At 39.4% G+C, this 15,076-nt stretch overlaps 1 protein-coding gene across 4 annotated transcripts in view; it reads left to right on the forward strand.

Moving 5' to 3' along the window:
• nbeaa (neurobeachin a) overlaps positions 1-15,076 on the forward strand; it is an 868,656-nt gene that overhangs the window by 773,941 nt on the left and 79,639 nt on the right. For all 4 annotated transcript variants that reach the window (XM_063054331.1, XM_063054330.1, XM_063054328.1 and 1 more), the window contains one exon: positions 3,356-3,523. In XM_063054331.1, coding sequence (XP_062910401.1) covers positions 3,356-3,523 — 168 coding nt within the window. The remainder of the gene's footprint in view (positions 1-3,355; positions 3,524-15,076) is intronic.

Raw genomic sequence — 15,076 nt, forward strand, 5'->3', positions numbered from 1 at the left:
GGCGGTGCTGGCTCAAAGGGCCAAATGGCCTAGTCCTGCACCTATTGTCTATTGTCTGTCTAGGCCTTTCAACATTTGAAAGCCCTCATCGTACTAAATTCCAGTGAGTACGACCCAGAGCCATCATTTCTTTCTTATATGATAACCCTTTCATTCCCAGAATCATCCTTGTGAACCTCCTCTGAACCCCCTCCAATGTGAGCACATCTTTTCTCAGATGAGGAGCCCAAAAGTGTTCACAATACTCTAGGTGAGGCCTCACCAGTGCCTTATAAAGCCTCAGCATCACACCTCTGCTCTTGTATTCTAGACTTCTTCAAATGAATGCTAACATAGCATTTGCCTTCATCACCACCAACTCTACCTGCAAGTTAACCTTTAGGGTGTTCTGCATAAGGGCTCCCAAGTTCCTTTGCATCTCAGATTTTTGATTTTCTCCCCATTTAAAAAATAGTCTGCACATTTGTTTCTACCACCAAAGTGCATGACCAACATTGTATTTCATTTGCCACTTTCTTGCCCATTCTCCTAATCTGTCTAAGTCCTTCTGCAGCCTACCTGTTTCCTCAACACTACCTGCCCCTCAACCAATCTTCATATCATCTGCAAACCTGGTAACAAAGCATCTATTTCATCATTTAAATCATTGATATACAGCATAAAAAGAAGCGGTCCCAATTCCGACCCCTGTGGACCACCACTAGTCACTGGCAGCCAACCAAAAAAGGATCTTTTTAATTCCACTCACTGCCTCCTACCAATCAGCTAGTGCTCTTACCATGCCAGCAACTTTACTGTAATACCATGGGTTCTTAACTTGGTAAGCAGCCTCATGTGTGGCACCTTGTCAAAGGTCTTCTGAAAGTCCAAATGTACAACATCCACTGCATCCCTTTTATCTATCCTACTTGTAACCTCCTCAAAGAATTCCAACAGGATCACCAAGCAAGATTTTCCCTTAATAAACCATGCTGACTTTGTCCTATCTTGTCCTGTGTCACCAAGTACTCCGTAACCTAATCTTTAACAATTGACTCCAGCATCTTCCCAACCACTGAGATCAGGCTAGCTGATCTATAATTTCCTTTCGACTGTCTTCCTCCTTTTTAAAAGAGTGGAGTAAAATTTGCAATTTTCCTGTTCTCTGCCACCATGCCTGCGTCCAATGATTTTTGAAAGATCATTATTAATGCCTCCACAATTTCTACTGCTACCTTCCTCAGAACCCTAGCGTGCAGTTCATCTGGTTCTGGATGACATATGTACCCTTAGGTCTTTCAGCTGTTTGAGCACCTTCTACCTTGTAATAGTAACTGCACTCACTTCTCTTCCCTCACAGCCTTCAACATCTGGCACACTGCTAGTGTCTTCTACAGGGAAGACTGATACAAAATACTCTTTTTTTCATCTGCCATCTCCTTGTCCCCCAGTATTATGTCTCTGGCGTCATTTTCTAACTGTGTCTCTCATCTCTGTTTTATTTTTTACATACTTGAAAAAGCTTTTATTATCCACTTTGATATTTTTTGCTAGCTTGCTTTCATATTTTATCTTTTCCCTCTTAATGATTCTTTCAGTTGCTAGTTGCTCTCTGTAGGTTTTTGGCCAACATTCTTTTTCGACTGAAATATGACAACAGGAAAAAAATCTGATGGCATAAATATCGATTTCTTGAACTTCTGGTAATTGCCCCCCCCCTTCACCAATCCCATTTCCCTGTCTCTCATCTTGTCTCCATACCCGCACATCATATCCACCTGCTGCTTTTTCCCCATCCCTTTATCCCATGGTCTTCTACTCTCTCCTATCAGATTTTCCCTTCACAAACCGTTTATCTCTTTCACCTATCAGTTTCCCAGCTCTTTACTTTACCCCCCTCCTAGTTTCACTTATAACCTCCACTTTGCGCTTCTTCCACTCCCACCACTTCCTCGTTCTAACTTCTCATCTTTTTTCCAGTCCTGATGAAGGATCTCGGCCCGAAACATCAGCTGTTTACTCTTTCCCATAGATGCTACCTGATCTGCTGAGTTCCTCTAGCATTTTGTGTGTGTTGGTTGAAATCTCACTGTTCTTTGCAGTATGCAAATATAGTTGTACTATTTGCCTACCATAACACATAAGTGATCTCAAAAGTAATTGCACTCTGTGTTACACTGAGCTTGTGAAAGGCAATATATAAAAACATTTTTTTTCATTCCTATTTCTCTTTTCCTCTTGTTCAGGTAATCCAAATGGAGATCTGTCTCTACCTATACCATGCAAATAGGCCACTTCAACCTTTGTTCCTTTGTAATTTGTAATAGTGATTACTGCATAGTTTGTAAGCTGCCAAATTATGTAGTTTGTCCTTAAACTATGCTATCTGTACACTATTTTTAAAACAATTGAAAATGTTATTGATTTTTTAAATTTGCCATTTGAAATACCCTATCTATTTTCCATTAAAACAAACACTTGAATTGTTATTTGACTAGTATTTTAATGATGATATTATATCTCAAGCCTTATTTACATTTTGCAAAAAATACTTAGACTTGTGTTTAGGAATGTGGCTGTATTATTAAAACATTACCTTTTACTGATCCACTGAATTCAACACAGCATTGATTTGGGTTGGGATACCTAAATCTGATTTAAAACAATGACCAGACAGCTAGCTGTCTTTGTTTAATAATTTTCATCCTGTGCATCTCCGTGTATTGTTGTAAGTTTGAGAGAGCCGCTTAAATATGATGATGGCAGCTAAAAATGTCAGCATAATTCAGTGAACTATGCTGACTTGACCTTGAGGATGAGTGCATTATGATGATTTGTATTTTCTAATTCTTAAATTATTTGGTGGGTAGAGAAAATGAAAATGTATGAGGTCAGACTGCTCAGACACATCTATCATTCATTTTCTGAAAGAAATAATATTCCCTTATTGTCCATGTATATTGAAAAATTGCTCAAATAGCTGTACAAATTTTTAACATAATTTAAATATGGTTAATATATCATTTTTAGAAATACAAAATATTGCTTACAATAATATTTAACATTTACATGAGCTTGGATATCTTAGAAAAAAATGCCATGATGTGCTTTTATTTTTTACTTGAAAACCATTACCATTCATTTTCTATTAAATATGCATTTTTTTTGGTTTCATAAACCAAATTTATCAATAATTACACAGTGCTTTGTGAATTTCAGTATAAAATTTCTGAATCTACATTAAATACCTCTTTTAGTGTGATGAGAAAAAGGAAGAAGCAAAAGAAACAGCAAACATTATAGAATGGAGAGTTAATATATATTTTACCATGTATGTGACTCTGTAGATTTATTATTTTCAAATGTTTTTGTGCAGGCCCTTGAAAGTGAATTTGTTTCTTGCCAACTGCATCAGTGGATTGACCTTATTTTTGGATACAAACAGCGAGGCCCAGAGGCAGTGCGTGCTCTCAATGTTTTCCACTACCTGACATATGAGGGGTCTGTCAATCTAGATAGTATCACAGATTCAAGTCTCAGAGAGGTAAGAACTAACAACCACAACAGATCCAAATATCAGTCTTGAAATCTTTATAGAAATGCTTCCATTAATACTAGGCTACAGAGCTCTGTTAATATGTACAGTATGTTCAAAAGAAATTCTTAGAATTGAATACAGAAGGGTATATATTTAACCATCTGAGATGAAATCCCAGTTATGAGGTGTAAGTTGTATTGATTATATTTGTGATACTATATTTTTTTATCTTTTACTAATATCATAAAATATAGCAGCACATAATTCAATCATATGTAAAAGCCTGAACCAACTCTCAGAAAGGATTCTGTGCTAGACCTAGCTTATTTGCTTTCCTTATAGAAATCAAGAAAATGTTTTTCAATTATATATTCAATTCAACACAATTTCTCATGGAATATTCAAAGTGCTTCTGATCATTGAAGTAATTTTCAACCTGTAATACACATTGTTCTTTTTGGACAGGGATATGTATTAGAACCTCAGTAAATTTATCAGAAATCGAAGGGTGATTGATTGCATGATTCTTTAAATATATATGTAAGTAATGTGTTGAAAAAAAACTCATCAATCTATTGAACTTTCAACTGTATGCCAATTAAATTCTTGCTTTTGTTTTGACAACTAGGAACAAGTTACTAAACACTATGAATGAATGTGGAGTATTTATTATATTTAACATATAAAATTAAATAAAGTTTGAAGAATTTGTCTTGGCATAACTAGTTGCTATAAAAGAGCAATTCTATTAAATTGTTTTAAGAGAATTTCTCTCCAAACTTCTTTTCCCTTGAAGCCAAAGTACATAAATCTTTTCTTGTCCTTAAGTGGTTGAAAATGGGCAAGATGAAAAAAAATAGCTACAAAAGCAATTGCAAATAATTTTACAATCATAAGCATGTCCATGTAAAACAAGAGCAGCCTCAAATGGCAGTCCCCTATTTTCTTATTTTATTTCCTTTTTGGAAAACTATTTGAAGGTCAAAACAACATGATTTTAATGGGCCCAGTGAAATCCTTTACTGGTAATTTTGCACCATTTCAAGCTATGTACATATGCAACAAATCTATCTTTGAAGGACAAAACTCATCATTTGCACTAATGTCATGGTATAATATTTCACTACATCAAACTCTGTAATATGAGACCAGAAAAACCCTTTCAAACACTTGGGCTGTTGAGTAAACTTGTACTGAGTGATATCACGTGCAAGATGTCCGCAGATAAATATATCCAATTGACAGGTCAATTAACGGGGCTAATAAATTATGCCTGGAGTTTCTTTAAATCAATGCACATTGTTTCCATAATTTTTTGATATGCCTTCAAAATAGTTTTGTCAATTTACTTGTGCCAGTTTTTTTTCCCCATGAACAAAAGAACCTCTAAGGGGTTTTTAACACTTATTCAGAACATTATGAATATGCGCCAGCTGGTATGCAAAGCTTAAGAGAAATATGCTTTGAAACTACAGTGCACCAGTAGAGCTGTGGTACTGTGCTAGAGACATCCCTAGATATTTACCATCTGTTACAAAATAACTAAAAATACAATGCAATACAATGGAGAATTATTAATAAAAACGACTCAGAGGTCAAGTCGAAAGTCTGCAAAGAAGAATAAATTACATTATCTAACTAATTTCTTTTGGTCTTCATTTTGTATGCAATATGAGCATTAATAACTTTTGTTTAAGCATTCCCATAACAAACATAATTTCAATATTTAGTCAGAACATAGTTTGTTGAAAATTAAGTTTTTATTACTGCAGTTAACTGAAGAGTCCTAATTACACACCCCAGACTGGTTACTATTCAAATCTGCTTATTGTAGTTAGGATAATTTTTGATTGTTCTTTGTTAGGAAGTTAATGGAACCACCCTTTGAAGCAAAACGTTGTTGAAACCATTATGTTATGTCTTTTATTGACAGGTTAAAGCGACATAGGAACATAGCAAAGGTTAAGGAGAAGTATAAAACCTGGACTGAACCACCTTAGCAGGTTTTAGAAATATCAGAAACTGAAATTTAAAATTTATGTCCTATAAGTGCTATTTTCTTTTGCACATGTAATGTAGTTTTTTCTTAATTTGTAAAGATTTTTTTTTCTAATGTCTACAAAATAAAGTCTTGAGCTGCCCCTATTATTTTTGTTGGATGGGAGGGTAGGGCAATGAAATCTCTGGAGAGCTGCATAGACAGTGAATATTAATCCTTGGTTGTCCAGCTTCTTTTATTTGATCTCATGCTATTAACTTTCTTATACTTAATTTCCTTCTCCTGAAGAAATAGATGTTTGAACTACTACCATGAATCCCATGATTAAGAGTTATAGGTCTTGATCTGCCAGTGTTCCGTAGCGTGAGTATGTTATAAGGAGAATGGGATTTTCATTATAATTTTTATAAGTGAAAACAAAACTGAGACTATTTTGTTTTGGTTTGGGTTTATAATTTTCCTAAAAATGGAAATGAAAAATAAGCTAAGGATCTCAAGTGAGACAGTATCCTGGAAAATTCTGATCTAATTGCATGGTTCCTTCTTACTGGGTTCTGATCCAATTCTCTATTGTACTTCTTGAGAAGTGTTACACAATTGGAAGTGCCACTATTTGGTTGAGGCACAAAACCAAGAATGTAGCAGTTTCTTCGATGAAAGTAAAATGGATGAATTTATAGTAGAGCAGTGAAACTATGCCCAGTGTTCTGACAAACTTATCCCATGATCAGCTTTTTCAAAATATCATTTATTTGATCATCATTGCAGGTGCCTACTATGCTCAAAATGGCTGCTGTATTTCATTGTTTGTGAAGTATTTTAGAACATTAAAACCATACGTAAGGTACTTGAAACCTTTCTTTATGCATAAAAATGCTTCAACACGTGTAAGTACATGTATGTAATGTATGCTTTGTATAATTGAAATAGTAGGAAAGATATTGCCAGAAATATATTCCCAAGACAAGTGTTTGAACAACAAAATAACTGCAATCTCTCCCTGTGCTGTCACATGGCAGTAAGGGAACATTAGATAGTATACGTGAGTTTATTAGTTCTTCATAAATGAAAATATAGGAGGAGTTCTACTTTCATGTTGTCAACTCTTTTAATGTTTATCACTCTCCCTCTTGCCATCTGTAAATGTGCGGGACTAGATGAGAGCTAGGCTTCATGCAAAATTTCTTCTTTACTACTATTTCCTGGGGCTGCTCAAAGGTTTAAATGTTCATTTTATTGTAAGCATGCATGTACAGTACTACTCAGTCTTTTCCAGATAGCCATGAAAAACCATAGTAGTTGTTGAAAAAAAAAGCCACCACTCCCCACCCTGCCGACATGAAAAAGAAAAAGAAACATAAACTCACAAACCCCCAACCGCCTTGCACAAAAAAACTCACTCTCCCAAAAACCCCAAACCCCCAAACAACCCTTTGCAAAAAAAAAGAGACTATTAACATCAAATCCCCAGTCACCTCCCTCGCAGAAAAAATAGCAACAATAGTATCAAAATCCCCAACCCCTCTCTCACACACAAAACCTAACAGATTTGCCCACATAGAAAACCATCAACAAACACTAACATCAGACCCCAAATTCCCACTTCTCGCTCACATAAGAAGTAACATATCGCCCACCACCAAGAAAGAAAACACCGAAAACCGAAGGAGACCATTAGAAGCTGCAGTCCAATAAACACATAAATCTTGGTATATCGAAAACATCCTTCTATCTGCCTTTGAGAAGAGCTGCTGCACAAACTCCATCCTTTCGTGAAGAGCATCCACCATGCTGGGTCTGAACACAAGTGCCAACAACATGACTGCTGACCCCCCCGGCCTCTGTTGAGAGCGATATCTGACCTCCTCCATATTCACCTCGATGCTTCAATCTTCCTTTCTACTTCGACATGGAGTCGTTCGTGACCCCAACAAGGCAGCTTATGTTCTCAGTCCTCTTTGGGACCCCATCTCTGATCTTCTCCATGAGGCAGCTCTCTAGACACTAGTTCATTCAATCAAGTTCCAAACTGCACATCACAAGCTCCAACAGTTTCCGTAACACAATCAAGACAGAATGAACAAGCAGAAGATGTAGAGAAAGTGAAGTAATTGAAGAGATTGGCTGTCTGAAAGCTGTTGCCTGATGAATCGTTGTTCGCTGGCGCCATCTTAACCGGTAGTCCTCTATGTAGGCAGTAAATTTTTTTCCCATACAAAAGGATCACAGCCACTTTCTAGCTTTGCTCTCATCTTCAAGAAGCTATCAATCATCTGCTTATCTTCTAATGAACTTAGAGTCAGAATTGTACAGCACAAAATGTTTCCTTTAGCCCACTGTGACCATGCCTACCTTTTTCTCATTTGCGTGCATTTACCTCTGGTGATGGTATTGGGTTCCCTGTCCGCAATGTCCTAAACTCAAAAGGAGATTTTAAGCCCTATCCGATATGGATATCTCTGGGTAGCCTCACTATAGGGAAGTTATATATACCGTATCCACCTATTCGTCAAAGACTAGTATACCATGAAAGTTGTTGTTTTGCAGCAGTAATACAGTGCAATACATAATAAACAAAATTATAAATTACAAAGAGAAATAATAATGAATCCAATATCAATATAAGTTATAGACAAATGAATTATCTAGTGCAGAAACTAAAGGCTAAGGATTGAATTCTAATTCTTTCTGTCACCCTGTCATTCTGTTATTCTCCTTGTCATCCTTAACAATTACCAATGCTTCCCAATACTTACGCTGTTTTCTACCAAATAACATCATCTTCATGTGATGTTTTCCTGATACCTTTGCTGGTACAAAGTAATTTACAAAGATGGTCTAAAGGATTCTGAGAAAATAGTGCATATAATTTAGCTGTATTAGCCTTGTTTAATGTAGGCCAATTAACATAGTCCCATTGTCTTCTGTTTGGCTAATGCAGAGAAGAAGACTCATGGAAACTTCACTTTGCAAACACATCTCTTAGTAGCCAGTCTAGGTGTCCTTTTAACTTCAAACCGACTACTGCTTGCAATGTACATTAAGAACTGAAGACTGGTTCTTGTTTCCAACAAGAAGTTGAGCAAGGGACATTTGTTACACATTTGACTTTGGCACAAGCAACTCTGATCCTTTGGAAAGGTCATGCTGCTGTTGTAGAAAGGCTAGGTTAGTTATAAGCTTCTTGGACACCAGAAAGTGAATATTCATCACAACCTAAGATCTTGAAGCAGCACTGTAGGAGGTTCCTTGCTGATGAACATAGGCTTCATGGGCATTCTTCTAGGAATTTGCAATACATCTTTCTACAGTTATCTAGCCAGACAAATGGGTGGAGACTATACCTAACAGGGAAAAAGTAACTGAGACTCCATCGAAGTTCCACTTTGAAGCATAAAATTTTGACCAAAATGTCTGTTTTGACTTCAATTTTGTAATATTGTTGCCATTTTCCTATCACAGTTTATTTTTATACTTAAAAGAAAATACAGAGGTTGCTCATTGGTGATGCAGCACAAGGTTTGAAAAGAGCTCTGGTGCTATCAGCTCTTTTCAGCAGGCTACAATCAGCACCAGCGGTCGCTCTTTGGTGACAGAGGTTGAATTTAAAAAGAATTCCAGTGTTCTCAGTTTCTTGTGGTGGGGAGCACCACAAGTGCCATTGTTGGAGAGGGACATTTTAAAGTGGTCTGGCTTAGACAAGAACAAGCAGAGGTTCTGAGTAATTAAGTTTCATGTAATTTTTTTTCTGTTAGCACATAGCTAGTACACTGAGAGCGGGTTCGGAGGTAGTGGTATGTTCTTTGTGTGAGATGTAGGAACCCCCGGAGACCTCCAGTCTCTCTGATAACTACATATGCAAGAAATACACCGAACTGCAGCTCTTTAGAGACCACGTTAAGGAACTAGCATTGCAGCTGGATGATCTTTGGCTCCTACAGAAAAATGAGGAGGTGATAGATCAGAGCTGCGGGGAGGTAGTAGCACCTAAGTTGTGGGAAGCAGGTAGCTGGGTGACTGTCAGGAGAGAGAGAGAGAATTAGCAGCCAGTGCAGAGTACCCCTGTGGCTATTCCCCTCACTATTAAGTATACCACTTTCCAGTACTGTTGGGGGATGACTGACAGGGGGAGCCGCAGCGACCACATCTCTGTCACTGAGTCTGACTCTGTAGCTTAGAAGGGAAAGAGAGTGAAGAGGAGTGCAGTAGAAATAAGGGATTCCCTTGTGAGAGGAGCAGAAAGAAGATTCTGTGGACATGAAACAGACACTTGAAAGGAAGTGTGTTCCTTCCCAGCTGCCGAGGTCAGGATGTCTCGGATCAGATCCGTGGCATTCTAATGAGAGAGGAAGAACAGCCAGAAGTTGTGTTACGTGTTGGTACCAACAACATAAGTAGGAAAAGGGAGAAAATAAGGAGTTAGGCAGAAAGCTAAAAAGCAGGACCTCCAGGGTTGCTGCCTGAGCCATGTGCCAGTGAGGGTAAAAGGATGATTTGGCAAATGAAATACTGGCTGAAGAATTGCTGCAGAGGGCAGGGTTTCAGATTTCTGGATCATTGGGATCTCTTCTGAGGAAAGTATGTACAAAAAGGAGGAGTACACTTTAACCAAAGGTTAAGGTGTATCCTTGCGGGCAGGTTTGCTAGAGCTGTGGGCGAGGATTTAGACGAATCTGGCAGGAGGATGGGAACCAGAGTGTTGGGGCTGAGGTTGGGGCAATTGATATATGACAAAGTGTAGTGTGTGGTGAGACTGTGAGAAAAGACAGGCAGATGATCTGGCAAAATTGCAGTCAATGAGAAGTGTTAACGTGTAACAGGGAGCCTAACTCAAAGAGAGTGATGAATACAGAATTGAAGGTGTTATATTTGAATGCATGCAGTATATGGAATAAGGCAGGTTATCCTCCAGTGCAGTTAGAGATTCTCAGATATGATGTGGGCATCTCTGAGTCATGGCCGGAAAAAATCACAGTTGGGGATAACATCCAAGGATACACATTGTTTTGAAAGGACAGGCAGGTAGGCGGGGGGGGGGGGTGAGGTGGCTGTGTGGGTAAAAAATAAAATCTAATCCTTAGAAAGAGGTGACTTAGGATCAGAAGCTGCAGAATCTTGGGGGTAGAGTTAAGAAACTGCAAAAGTAAAAAGACCCTGATGGGAATTATATATAGGCCTCCAAACATTAGCTAGGATGTGGGATACAAATTACAAAGAGAGATAGAAAAGGAATGTAAAAAGGGCAACGTTGTGATATGATAATCACAGAGGATTTCAATATGAAGATAAATTGGGACCTAAGAGAGGGAATTTGTAGAATGTCTATGAGATGGCGTTCTAGATCAGCTTGTGGTTGAATCTATGAGGGGAATGGCAATTCTGTATTGGGTGCTATGTAAAGACCCGGATTTGATTATGGGACTTAAGGTAAAGGAACCCTTAGGAGTCAGTGATCATAATTTGATAGAATTCACTCTGCTGTTTGAGAAGGAGAAGGTAAAATTTGATGTGTCAGTATTACACTGGAGTAAAGGGAAGGTGAGAGAGAAGGGTGGCCAAAGTTGATTGGACGGGGACAGTAGCAGTGATGACGGCAGAACAGTAATGGCTGGTGTTTCTGGAGGAAATTCAGGAATGATACTATACGTCCCAAAGAAAGCAAATGTCACTGACAACAGAAGTCAAAGACAGAAAAGCAAAAGAGAGGGCATATAATATTACAAAAATTAGTGGGAGGGTAGAAGATTGGGAAGCTTTTAAAAATCAACAGATGGCAATTAAAAAAGCCATGAAGAGAGAAAAGATTAAATAGGGAGGTAAGCTAGCCAATAATAAAAAATAGGATACAAAAGTTTTTTTCAGATATACTTACAAACAGTAAAAGAGAAATGAGATTGAATATTGGACCACTGGAAAATGACACTGATAGGTAGTAATGGAGGATAAAGAAATGGTGGACAAACTTCGTAAGTACGTTGTGTCAGTCTTCGCTGTGGAAGACGCTTACAGAATGTCAGAAATGCGCAAGTGTCAGGGCAGGAGTGTTGTTACTATTATCAAAGAGAGGGTGCTTGTGAACTGAAAAGTCTGAAGATAGATAAGTCACCTGGACCTGATGGACTATGCACCACGTTGCTGAATGAGATAGCTGGAAAGATTGTAAAGGCATTAGTAATGAGCTTTCAAGAATCATTAGATTCTGGCAGGTACCGTAGGACTGGAAACTTACAAATGTCACTCCACCCTTTAAGAAGGGAGGGAGGCAGAAGAAAGGAGCTTATAGGCCTATTAGCCTGACTTCAGTGGTTGGAAAGATGATGGAGTCTATTATTAAGAATGAGGTTTTGGGTACTTGGAGGCACATGATAACATAGGCCAAAGTCAGCATGGTTTCATTAAGGGGAAATCTTGCCTGACAAATCTGTTGGAATTCTTTAAGGAAATACAAAGGAGAGTCAATAGTTGTCCCTCTGTCCCCTCACTATACCCCTTGTCCATCCTTTGGGTTCCCCCCCTCCCCTTTTCTTTCTCCCTAGGCCTCCTGTTCCATGATCCTCTCATATCCCTTTTGCCAATCAACTGTCCAGCTCTTGGCTCCATCCCTCCCCTTCCTGTCTTCTCCTATCATTTTGGATCTCCCCCTCCCCCTCCCACTTTCAAATCTCTTACTAGCTCTTCTTTCAGTTAGTCCTGACGGAGGGTCTCGGCCCAAAACATCGACTATACCTCTTCCTAGAGATGCTGCCTGGCCTGCTACGTTCACCAGCAACATGAGGCTACTTAACAAGATAAGAGCCTATGGCATTACAGGAAAGATATTAGCATTGGATTGAAACAAAACAAAATCTACGGATGCTGAAAATCCAAGCAATACGCACAAAATGTTGGAGGAACTCAGCAGGCCAGGCAGCATCTATGGAAAAGAATACAGTTGATGTTCTTCAGGGCAGTGTGCTAGGCCCAATCATTTGTTGGTTTATTAGTGACTTTCCTTTCATCCTAAAGTCAGAAGTGAAGATGTTTGTACCATGTTTATATTGCATTCACAGCTCCTTAGATAAGCAACAGCCCATGCTTGCCTGTTAGTCCTTACCTACACATTGTCTGGTACAAAGCATAGAGTAAAAATGACAGTTTCACCACATGGTCTTGACTTTTATTGACAATGCCAGTGTTTTGCCACCCATTAAGATTTGCATCTTCAGCAATTTAATTTGTTGGACACCATCCCTTCATCAAAATTATTAATGAGGATTAGATTTAGTTGAGGACCTAGCAATGATTCTCGTATCACCACACTAGTAACAACCCATCCTGCTGAAAATGCTCCATATATTCCTATTCTCTTTCCCGTCCATTAACTAGTTCTTTATGCAGCAAAGTTCCTAATTCCATAAGTAGTTATTTTATGAAGCGACTTTGGGTGAACTTGGTGGCTGGAAGAGGGCATTTGTTCTTCCAAATAAGAAGCATTATGCAGAGGCAACATCTGTGACATTTTCCCAGTACTTTGAGGTGCTTGCAGTAGTAATCCTGGTCCCAGAAACATATAGAGGATATCCAATATACAAGATACACTCAGCTGGCTACATTGGGCAGGCTAGATAGCTCTCAAAATTGTTCACATAAGAAAGGCTCCTGATATGGACAATCTTGCATCCTGTCTCATAGAGTTTACCAGGTAGACAGTTTTGTGCTATGTCTGAGATCTTAAACCTCAAATATCCTTTTCTCAATCTATCAAAAGGCAACATTAAATGCATTGAAACATAGAAACATAGAAAATCTACAGCACAGTACAGGCCCTTCTGCCCACAAAGCTGTGCCGAACATATGCTTACCTTAGAAATTACCTAGGGTTACCCATAGGCCTCTATTTTTCTGAGCACCATGTACCTGTCTAGGAGTCTCTTAAAAGACCCTATCATATCCACCTCCACCACCGTCGCTGGCAGCCCATTCCACGCACTCACCACTCTCTGCGTAAAAAGAAGTACCCCTGACGTCTCCTCTGTACCTACTTCCAAGCACGTTAAAACTGTTCCCTCTCATGCTAGCCATTCCAGCCCCGGGAAAAAGCCTCTGACTATCCACACAATCAATGCCTGTCATCATCTTATACACCTCTATCAGGTCACCTCTCATCCTCCATCGCTCCAAGGAGAAAAGGCTGAGTTCACTCAACCTATTCTCATAAAGTATGCTCCTCAATCCAGGCAACATCCTTGTAAGTCTCCTCTGCACCCTTTCTATGGTTTCCACATCCTCCCTGTAGTGAGGCGACCAGAACTGAGCACAGTACTCCAAGTGAGGTCTGACCAGGGTCCTATATAGCTGCAACATTACCTCTCGGCTCCTAAACTCAATCCCATGATTGATGGAAGCCAAGGCATCTTATGCCTTCTTAACCACAGAGTCAACAACGCAGCAGCTTTGAGTGTCCTATGGACTCGGTTCCCAAGATCCCTCTGATCCTCCGCACTGCCAAGAGTCTTACCGTTAATACTATATTCTGCCATCATATTTGATCTACCAGAATGAACCACCTCACACTTATCTGGGTTGAACTCCATCTGCCGCTTCTTAGCCCAGTTTGGCATCCTATCAATGTCCCGCTGCAACCTCTGACAGCCCTCCACACTATCCACAACACCCCCAACCTTTGTGTCATCAGCAAATTTACGAACCCATCCCTCCACTTCCTCATCAAGGTCATTTATAAAAATCATGAAGAACAGAGGTCCCAGAACAGATCCCTGAGGCACACCACTGGAGACTGACCTCCATGCAGAATGTGACCCGTCTACAACCACTCTTTGCCTTCTGTGGGCAAGCCAGTTCTGGATCCACAAAGCAATGTCCCCTTGGATCCCATTCCTCCTTACTTTCTCAATAAGCCTTGCATGGGGTACCTTGTCAAATGCCTTGCTGAAATCCATATACACTACATCTACTGCTCTTCCTTCATCAACGTGTTTAGTCACATCCTCAAAAAATTCAGTCAGGCTCGTAAGACATGACCTGCCTTTCACAGAGCCATGCTGACTATTCCTTATCATATTATGCCTCTCCAAATGTTCATAAATCCTGCCTGTCAGGATCTTCTCCATCAACTTACCAACCACTGAAGTAAGTCTCACTGGTCTATAATTTCCTGGGCTATCTCTACTCCCTTTCTTAAATAATGGATCAACATCCGCAACCCTCCAATCCTCCGGAACCTCTCCCGTCCTCATTGATGATGCAAAGATCATTGCCAGAGGCTCAGCAATCTCCTCCTCGCCTCCCACAGTAGCCTGTGGTACATCTCGTCTGGTCCCGGAGACTTATCCAACTTAATGCTTTCCAAAAGCTCCTGCACATCCTCTTTCTTAATATCTACATATTCAAGCTTTTCAGTCCACTGTAAGTCATCCCTACAATCGCCAAGATCCTTTTCCGTAGTGAATACTGAAGCATAGTACTCATTAAGTTCCTCTGCTATCTCCTCCAGTTCCATCTATCGGTATGGAGATGAAGTTCTATGGGCAGGCAAATTGGAGGAGAGCGCTACACAGTTC

Source organism: Mobula hypostoma, chromosome 7 (genome assembly GCF_963921235.1).
Source record: "Mobula hypostoma chromosome 7, sMobHyp1.1, whole genome shotgun sequence".
NCBI lineage: Eukaryota > Metazoa > Chordata > Chondrichthyes > Myliobatiformes > Myliobatidae > Mobula > Mobula hypostoma.